The 9,226-nt window shown below is 46.3% G+C and overlaps 1 protein-coding gene across 1 annotated transcript; it reads right to left on the bottom strand.

Annotated features, from left to right (window-relative positions):
• Nucleotides 1–348: 348 nt before the first annotated feature.
• LOC143004204 (brain-enriched guanylate kinase-associated protein) lies at nt 349–8,911 on the bottom strand. The gene is made up of 6 exons (XM_076155127.1): nt 8,814–8,911; nt 6,962–7,123; nt 5,880–5,946; nt 4,587–4,694; nt 3,544–3,624; nt 349–1,767 (listed from the first exon to the last, which is right to left on the bottom strand). The coding sequence occupies exons 1-6, from the start codon at nt 8,909–8,911 to the stop codon at nt 349–351; spliced, it is 1,935 nt and encodes a 644-aa protein (XP_076011242.1).
• Nucleotides 8,912–9,226: the final 315 nt, after the last annotated feature.

Below are 9,226 nucleotides of genomic sequence, written 5' to 3'. Positions count from 1 at the left end.
CTACATACAAAATATATCACTCCATTTGTAGTTATAAGTATATATTTATACAACTGTAATTTAAATATACCTTCTTACAAACTTCATGTATTGTCAACCCCCTGGTCTCTTTACACGTGACTCCAAAACTGTTGCCGCTCGTTTGGCGTACCATCAAACCTCTCAAACGTCAGCGACACCTACTTGTTCTTAGTACTATTTGTTACTTTGATTGTATTTCTCCGGCCCCGGGCTTCTATTAAACCATTCTCTATGAAAGGGATCCAGCTGTTATAAAGTATAGCAGGACGCACCCGGGACCTTTTTGCATCTAGGATCCTATCAAATATACCTGATTGGAAAAGTCCTTCAGTTCAGAAGTGTTCCGTATAGCTGGGCCTTGGTCAGACTGTCCTTCCTGGAAAGTCCCAACGTGCCGAATTTTTGGTTGTACGGAGGAGGAGGAGGGGGCGGCGCCGGCGGTGGCGATTGGGTCACCTGTGCGGGCTGGCTGTGCATCTCCACTTGATAGTGCTGCAGGTCCGCCGCCATCTCCAGGGACCTCTGCGTTAGTGACTCGGTGGAGCTGTTGGGGCTGGGATCGGCGTAATCCTGGCTTTGGCCCCCGGCTGCCAAGTTCCCCTCCCTGTCTTTGGAGCTCCCTGAGTGGTAGGGGCTGTGCTCTGAGCCTTGGCCGTCCTCAGCCCTGTACAAGTGGGCCTGGCTGAGTGACGGACGCAGCCCAGGACTGCGTTCGGGGCTAGGGCTTGTAGCCACCCACACCGGGTCCATGGCACCCGCTCCTTGAGGGTGGTAGAAGTCTGCGCCTTCCTGGAAGCTGCTGTACAGCGGCCCGAGTCGGATCTTAGCCGGTCGGACGGAAAAGTGCTGCTCCGAGAAGCTGTAAGGTGATGCCCGACCTGGGCTGCGGTAGGCGTGGGCACTTAAATCCTCCACACTGAGTTGTCTCCATCGTCCGATCAGCTCCTCCTCCTCGGGAGCGAATGTGCTGCCACGACGACTGTCCCCGTAAGCGACGCTTGGGGACGAGGAGGGAGGGAGAGGCTCGTATGGCTCACTAAAACAGGAGGACATGGTGCGGCTGTAGACAGGTGAGCTGCCGTTCTGGTGGTGGCTCAGCTCTGTCTGCTGGAAGGGATGAGCGTTTGCAAAGCCTCTTGGACTGTCCCTCTCCCAGGATGAGTCACTCTTCCTCTCATAGTCCCCTGCATCCCTCCATTCCATGTAGAGGGAATGGTGGCGCGGGGAGGAAGCTGCGCTGCTGGGCGGCCCGTTGCCCTTATCCTCCGACCCCGCCGCACTGAAGCTGGAGTAGGAGCTGGAGCCGGCGCCCAGCGTTGCGGGGAACTTGGGAAAGTGTTCCTGAGAGAAGCCAGGCGTCAGCCCCACTGAGCCCTCCTCTGGGTTGCTGTCGGTGGAATTCTGAGGGCCGTACAGCAGCGTCCTCTGGCCGTGGAGGTCCATGCTGGGCCTCCGTTCGCGATGCCGGTCATCAGGGCAGTACAGAGCCGTGTCGCTGCTGTACAGGTCAGATTTGTAGGCTGCCCGGAGGCCCAGACGCTCCCCTTGGACGAGGCTTTCCAAGATGAAAGCGTGGTCCTGGGCTTGGGGGCTGGGGGAGCGAGAGGCTTGACTGCGGCAGCAGGCCTCGTCCGGCTTCTCCAGCACTTGGGCAATGAGAGAGGCAGGGACAGAGTCGGAGTAGGTGTGACAGAGAGGAGACTCCTCCATATGCATGGTCAGCCGCTCCTGAAGATCAGCCGGCAGCTGGAAATGTCAGAGAAAGAGAGAGAGAGAGAGAGAGAGAGAGATGTGTGATAACTGCACTGTGTCATCAGAATGGAGTTGTACTGTAACACGCAGTCGCTCTGCAGATGACTTCCACTCCGGTGTTTGCATGTTCTGCTACTTTTCTGTCTCAGGAAACATCGACAGGGTTTAGAATTCTCTTCAATGAAATATGGAATTGTAATATATTCAGTGTAAGAAGCTCCTCGTACGCAGATCTAATGCAAAACACTGACACCTCACCCCACAAGCCCTATTGCTAAAATGTGTACAGTATACCTGTATGATGCAACATCAACATACAAGAGAATACAAGAGAAAGTGGTGTGTGTAAGTAACAGCAGGTGAAGTCGCCTCGATGGGAGAAGAACCACATAGTTCCATTCCGGGCAAATCTCAATAAAAAGTGCTCACCCACCATCTCTGCCTCTCCATAGCAACAAGCTTTAAGCCAACTGCAGCCCATCATCAACAGGATTCTAGTCAGTTGTTGCTAATTGGCAATGAGAGGAAAGCTAATTATAACTTTGTAGATAGAGAAAAGACAAACACTGGGAATTTGAAAATACATTCTGTCATAACAGTTTTATTACAACTCCAAGCCCAAATAAGAGGCTGTTTAATTACTGTCTACACTATTTCTCAGCGTGCTTGTTTGGAGCAAAATCACAATTTAGCTTTTGTGCCATATTCAGAAAATTCAAGCCGGTTATTATGGAGCCTTTATTCGTTTTGTTTTGCTGGAAAACAAACAAACTGCGGCACTTCAGTCGGCGCTGAGGGACCGCAGCACCATCATCATTCATCACCGTGCTTTCTACCTCCCACCTACATGACTGGTGGACATACTGGGAGTGCATCATGTATTTTAACCTCTGACCCCCATTAGGTTTAGCAATAAGCCTGCAGGGGCTGCTTTTCAAGCGGAACACACACTATATGCAACCAGTATGCAGGGATAGTGGGCGTCTGAGTGTACAGGCAGTATAGGCCTCACGCACAAAAAAGCATTTCATATTGATATTTCCACGCCAGCCATATGGGCCAAATGCGGGGAGGCAATCTTTAACCCCGTGGACACTTGCCAGCCTTTAAATCTGCTCCTGTCACACGGTTGAGGCACAACGCCTCGAGGGCTGATGCAGCGGAAAGTGGCGCCAAGCTGGAACCTGCCGCTAAGACGCCATTCATCACCGCCACGTGTTTTCTGTCTTTACAGGCAGCGGGACGGCAAGGCTGAGGCGCTGCGTGCTTTTCTTCCTCTGCATTTTTTTTTTTTAACGCCCCCCCAAATTTAGCAATCCGTCACTTTTGTTGTTAGGTAGAAACCTCGCTAGGTAGAAAGGGGTGGACAGAATTTGCCACGAGGTCACCGTTTAAGCTTTAATCCAGTCTGCTCACTGAGTAGAAAGACGTGGAAATTGTGTCAATAGAAACTAAATGAAGCACTGAGCAGGTGTAAACCAAATGTGAAGTTTTAAATGTATTCTTTGACTGTGCATTTTGTCTCTTATTGAGTCCTGTAAATGTTCCAATCCCCAAATAAGCCGGTGCAGCTCGTCTCGATTAAAAAAACAACGTACAAAAACAAAGTGATCGTCTCTTCTGGCGCTGCAGTGTGACAGTGATCTCCCTGTCCTTGGTGAGACAACAGATTAGTTTTTCCTGCCATCTGTTCTAGAACATTCTGTCCCTTATGATCAACAACAAATCAAATCATGACACGAGGAGTTGAAAAAGTGCAGTGTGTCTCACCTCAGAGAGCTGAGCCCTGTAGAGCGACTTGTTACACTGGAGAAGCTGAGCGGCCAGGTTGCAGTCCTTCCTGTACAGCTCCTACAACATGGCCGACCAGGAGATACAGTATCAGTCAGGGAAGAGGAAATATAGTCTGATTTAGACATCGATTGCTTCTAACACTCCCAGATTGCAATTCTAGTTCAGTCTTTGCCTGTTCCAACATGTGAGAACTAATTAATCTCATAGTCACAACCTCTTAAATGAGTTACGTGTTCATGTGTCCCGTCGTTCGTCATTGTGACAGTTTGTTTGTGCTGCTTTTGCATATGGAATTAAGAGCAAATGTGCCTCGTGCCGCTGATTTCTGTCATTTCTGACTAAACCAAGCATGAACTTAAGAGAAACAAAGCCAGCTATAAAGGAAACAGACGCCCTTAGATGAGATTAGACCTTAGATTATTAGGATGCTCCCCAATTTAGATGTTTTTTTCCTCCAATATCTGATATCTGTGTTGCATTAATCTGGATTCCTGTACATTTGCAAATCAGGGTTTAGTTTGTGAGACAGGTAAATACTACAACACAATAGTTTTTACAAGCAATTGATTTCTGCAGTCACTAAATTGTTTTCTAATTCAATAAGAGCTCTTAGACGTGTGGAGCGTTGATTACTGCTCCTGTGATTGAGAGGTATTGATTGTCAAATGTCAGAATTCTGATCTGAGTGTTTCACATTGACGGACAGATGAGAGGATATTGTTGCCGTTGTAATAGCGTTGCTTCAAAATAGTGTTGGGATGGTCCCCTGATTTGTATGAAGAGGCAGCAGAGAGTGTTTGCTCACAGCACCTCTGTGCGCCCCGTGAGCTGATGTTTGATCGCTGGCGGTTTAGCCTCACTAATGCTGTGTTAACATTTCCCTGTTAGTGTGTGTTGGCTCTCATTCCATACTAACTACTGCAGCACGCAAAGAACGGGATTCAATGATCCCTTCACTTCCACAGGGCGCTGCAGTGCTCCGTCGTTAAAGTATTCAGTCAGATATTGGGAGCTCTTACGTTGTCCTCCTGGAGTTTCTCAATGGTGAGTTTGGCCTCCATCAGGTGGTTGTTGAGAACGATGATCTCTCTGCTCAGAGCTCGCTTCTCGTCGTCATGGTGCTGCGACTAAAGGCGACAATGAGAAATTAGAAATCACCCTTGTGCATGGAGAGGAAATAAACACGTCTGCACATTAATTAATTTGCAAAGCTCTCAGTCAGAGGCAATTTTTTTATCGGAAGAGCAGTTTTCAGGTTAAATACAAACACTTCTCATGTCTCATTCACTGAGATATTCTTTTCTTGCTGAGTGTAAGATTTGAAACCATTGACTATAAAGTGTTGCTTTCAATTGAATATTTATATGAAAGTGTGTTCTGATTTGCACAAACCTGGTACCAAACATGAATGCAAACATTTAGCATCTAAAGGCTTGGTGAGGACTATACTGTATTTGGACTATACTTGTATCCACTTGCATTCATTCATTCAATATCCTCCCCTCCCTCCTCCGTCTTTACCTACAGCACTTGGGTATAGCGAGACGAGTCTTCGCTCAGACACTCAGAGTGTATCACTGTGTTTATCTGTCTTGTAATTACATTCTCTAGTTGCGTAGGGCCAAGGGGTCAGATGAGTTTGTGGCACCTCAGGAGTAAACAAGCGGTATGATTACAAAGAGATTTTTACTCAGAACCTTTCTCACCCTCAGGAGGAAATACTTGAGATGAATCAATAACGGCTGATGAGGATGTTTCACAAATTTGGTCTTTATTTTCAAATCGAATTGACCTCTGGCTCGTTATTATTGGCTCCTGGTATCTTACAGCTACAGTGCTGTGATGGTGACGCCGAGTGTTATCTGGTGCTATAGCAAACCCAGATGGTGAACATCGGCCGCTGTCTATACAGAAGCAAAGACACCTGATGGTCATACAGTGTTCCTTGCCAGGCTGCTTAATTGTATCTTTCCACCGGCAAAAGCAATGTCTGACAAATGAAGTGAGGTGCAGTGCGCTGAGGAACAATGGCTTGGCTATCACGCTGCCACTGGAAGGAGGACAGCCAATTGTAATAAGCAATAATTAATGTCAGTGGCACCAACAGCAGGGTATTCATATTCAAATTGGCTCTCCCAAGCGTTCGCTACCATCTCCAAACCTTGGACGCGCTTATGTGCTACTTCATTGTGTGTCCGGAGGTACTGTGTTTAAACGGCAGAAGTGAGAATACACACACACACACGCCTACACCCTCACACGCTCACTCACTTGCAACGACAAAAACACATCTTAGCCTTTAAGACTCTTACATTTCTGTGGATCTTTTCCTCCAGATCTTGGTTGATCCTCTGCAGTGCCGAGTAGCTGCTTTGTATTCTAAAGGATGCAAAACAAGAACGTGGATGACAGTTTGTTGATACACACACATGACAGAGACGATCTGGAAAATGTGCATACAAGTCAGCGCACAATCACATGCCAGGATCTCAGCTTGTAGCACCTCTGAGAGTCATGTTCACACCTCGCTGGCTCCATTTTCTACTGATAGCATGATACAAGTCACTCTTTTGTTCTTTTATTTATCGTCCAATTATACTATGGTAATGGGAAATGCTTGTTTGTGATTGGCTGGCAGGTATCCTTTAAAAACATCTTTCGAACATCTAAATGAGTTAAAGCGCTGTTCTAAATGAGTATCCACTCGGTGTTAACGGCAGGTAACCATAGCAACAATACTTCTGCTTCATTTTGGATTACTAGTTAAAGGGGACACATTTTTTTAAATGCTTTTTTAATTTCTCCTTGCTGTTTGGGATCAGTGGGATCTAATAAGTATAAAAGAAAAAAAAGAGAGAAGAGTGTGATAATAGGTGTGCTACATATGAACACAGAGTATAACACATTTCCTTCTGTCTGCTATGTTTTCAAGCAACCCAAAGCAGTATTTATACCACTAGAGGACAACAGGTTTAAGTTAAGCACAATGATGTATAAACTGTAGGGAAGGAAAAATGATATGTCCCCCTATGAGGACGCAGGGTCTCAGGAGGAACATTAAGACAAACCCATACATCCTGAGCTTTGCTTAATGCTTTAGTTTTGATTCAACACTTTTTACATCAGCATGAACACCACTTACCCACTTACACACCTGTCAGACGACATGGGAGCCCCCACAGAGAGGAACGGAGACACAAATAGCTTGTTAAATGATTCAATCCTTTGAAATGAATGCTGTTTGTTTCATTTACTGTGATATCTAAACATGCATTGTCAGTGATACTTAAAGCAGCAGTAGTCAGGGCAACATCTTTAGGTACAGTAGAACATAATATGCCTGTGTGAGATGATTTACTTGTCTTATACATGTGCAGCTTTCATGGAGGTCTACCTGCGCAGTTTATCAGTGAACTTGTCCAGTTCCTCCTGTGCACGCCGCAGCTCCGTCTCCAGGTACTGCCGCGTTGAGTCGAACTCACTCTGCAGCAGCTCCAGCTTGTGTGTTGTGAAGGAAAGTCGCTTCCGTAAATCCTCCTTCTGCTCCAGGAGTGAGCTGCACACACACACACACACACACACAAACACACAGAAAAAGACCGTTTAAAGGACATATGGTGGAGGCAACAAGCTTTTAACTTGGGCAAGTGTTCTAAATTGACATAAACGGGTCTACATATCTTTTTAATGTAACCCCGAACAACCATGCAACAGTGATGAGAGCATCATGAGAGGGTGAAATGTTTTATTCCAAAAAAAATGCTTTGTATTGCGAAAACATGGCAACAAAACACACACACCCCTAATTAAGAACCCAGGCAGGGGTAAAAGCCTAAAAGCATTACATCTTCAAGCATTAGATCTTTGTCTCAGCATTAAAACTTTGCGGCACATCATGGAAACCCAATCATCAGTGAGATTGCTCCATCTGAAAAAAAGAGAGTGGGTGTAATCTGTGTTGAAATATGAGCCAATGAACTCTAATACATCACATGAATGGACTCTGAAAGCTCAGATTTACGGATCAGCGATAGCCCCCTCCCCCACCCACACCACACACACACACACACACACACACACACACACACACACACACACACACACACACACACATGTCATTCAGCCAGGCAGCACAATGATGACTATTTTTAGAGTATGTGCATTACCTGGGCTTCAATCTAATAAAAGGGCAAGTGTGAGTGGGAGAGGAGGAAATGTCTGTTGCCTTGATGGACCTGAATGTCCACTGCTGGGCTTAATGGACCCCGTATTGATGGACAGATGGAGGAAGCAGGGTAATGACTCTATCTGCAAGCGGATAACAGATAGCGCCGAGTGGATGGAGATGTGGCTGCGATGCTCTTTTCACTTCCCCGCTCTCTCCTTTTCCCTCTTTTAACGAGTTCATAGATGCGAGCAGGTGGGGGCAAAGAGAGAGAGAGAGAGAGGGAGCGAGAGAGAGAGCCTCTATTCGTTGCTTCCAGGTCACTAAGTGGAGGTGCCATGCATTTGCATCCATGCATTAATATGCAATAAAGATATCACTTTCAAACTACTATGAAGTTTGCTTGTCCAAATTAGTCTATGTAGCCAAGCAACTGACGGCATAGTAATGAAAGGAAAATTAATTACCCCTCATATATTTTCATTGAGATTTTGACCCGTCTTTCAAGCATTTAGAGCAAAAAGCTGTATTTAAAAATGTAAAATACTGAACAGCATTGATGACTAATGACTTTTTGTGGGTAAGAGTAAGATTCTACAATCACATCTAAAACATTTTCCTTATGTAAGTGGTCAATGAGAAAGACAAGCAGACAGCAGAGTGATTCAGCGATCGTCTCTGCTGACTCAGTGACATTTCGGTGCTGTATTGTTGTAACCCAGCAGCCCCCACCTCCTCACCCCCTGCCTCTCTTTGATTGGCGGGTATTAGCCAGGGAGTGGAGGTGTTTATTGTATGATAGAGGAAGCAGTTATGTGCGCCGGCTCCTGGGATGAAAAATCCCCCATTAGTGACCTCCGGTGTGATCAGGAGCTGAGTCATATGTAATGAGTGCTTTCAGAGATGACGAGGCAGCATGACTTCTGGGCCACCAAAAGCAGGAAGGACCCCGCTTGAGCGCCTGGCGATGGCGAGAGGCTTCACAGCGCGGGCGGATGAGCGGACAAACAGATGCGACGAATGGAGGATGAATGGATGAATGGATGGAAGGAAGGATGGCGCCTTGGAAGTTCACTCTTACCTCTTTTTGGGATGTTTGCCGCCATTTCGGGGGACTTTTAAGGCAGTTTTGCCAATGTATATCTTTTTCATGGTTTGTCTGTGTTCCTTCCCTCTCATGTGTTTATATGGGTTGACCACAGGGAGCCGGCGTGTGTGTTAGTGTCCCGATGGAGACCAGCTAAGTTTGGCCTGATGAGTGACCGATCGCTCTACCTGTGTTGACTCTGCCAAACAAAGCAAACACACAGATTGTGGACTATTAGTAACCAAGGGAATTGCTGAGACTCTTTCAACCAAATATGCAGAAGGGAATGAAAATATATACAGAATACAGCAATTTAGCTGAAGTGTGAAAGCCAGATGACATGGAACAGACAGAATCAGCAGACTTGCAAAACATTCCTCCTCTGAGTCATCGTTTGAGTCCAAGTG

This window comes from Genypterus blacodes, unplaced genomic scaffold, assembly GCF_046128005.1.
Source record: "Genypterus blacodes isolate CSIRO-AG114 ecotype Tasmania unplaced genomic scaffold, CSIRO-AGI_Gbla_v1 ptg000064l_1, whole genome shotgun sequence".
Lineage (NCBI taxonomy): Eukaryota > Metazoa > Chordata > Actinopteri > Ophidiiformes > Ophidiidae > Genypterus > Genypterus blacodes.
The sequence above is the reverse complement of the archived record's forward strand: the minus strand, read 5'-3'. Positions and strand labels throughout refer to the sequence as shown.

What these genes read in the sequence shown, in the direction of transcription:
- LOC143004204 (XM_076155127.1), bottom strand. Translation starts at nt 8,911, where the DNA reads ATGAGAGGGAAGGAACACAGACAAACCATGAAAAAGATATACATTGGC. An exon ending in GGCAAACATCCCAAAAAGAG is followed by an intron (nt 7,124 to 8,813) that starts GTAAGAGTGAAC and finishes GTGTGTGTGCAG; the next exon opens with CTCACTCCTGGAGCAGAAGG. An exon ending in TTCACTGATAAACTGCGCAG is followed by an intron (nt 5,947 to 6,961) that starts GTAGACCTCCAT and finishes TGCATCCTTTAG; the next exon opens with AATACAAAGCAGCTACTCGG.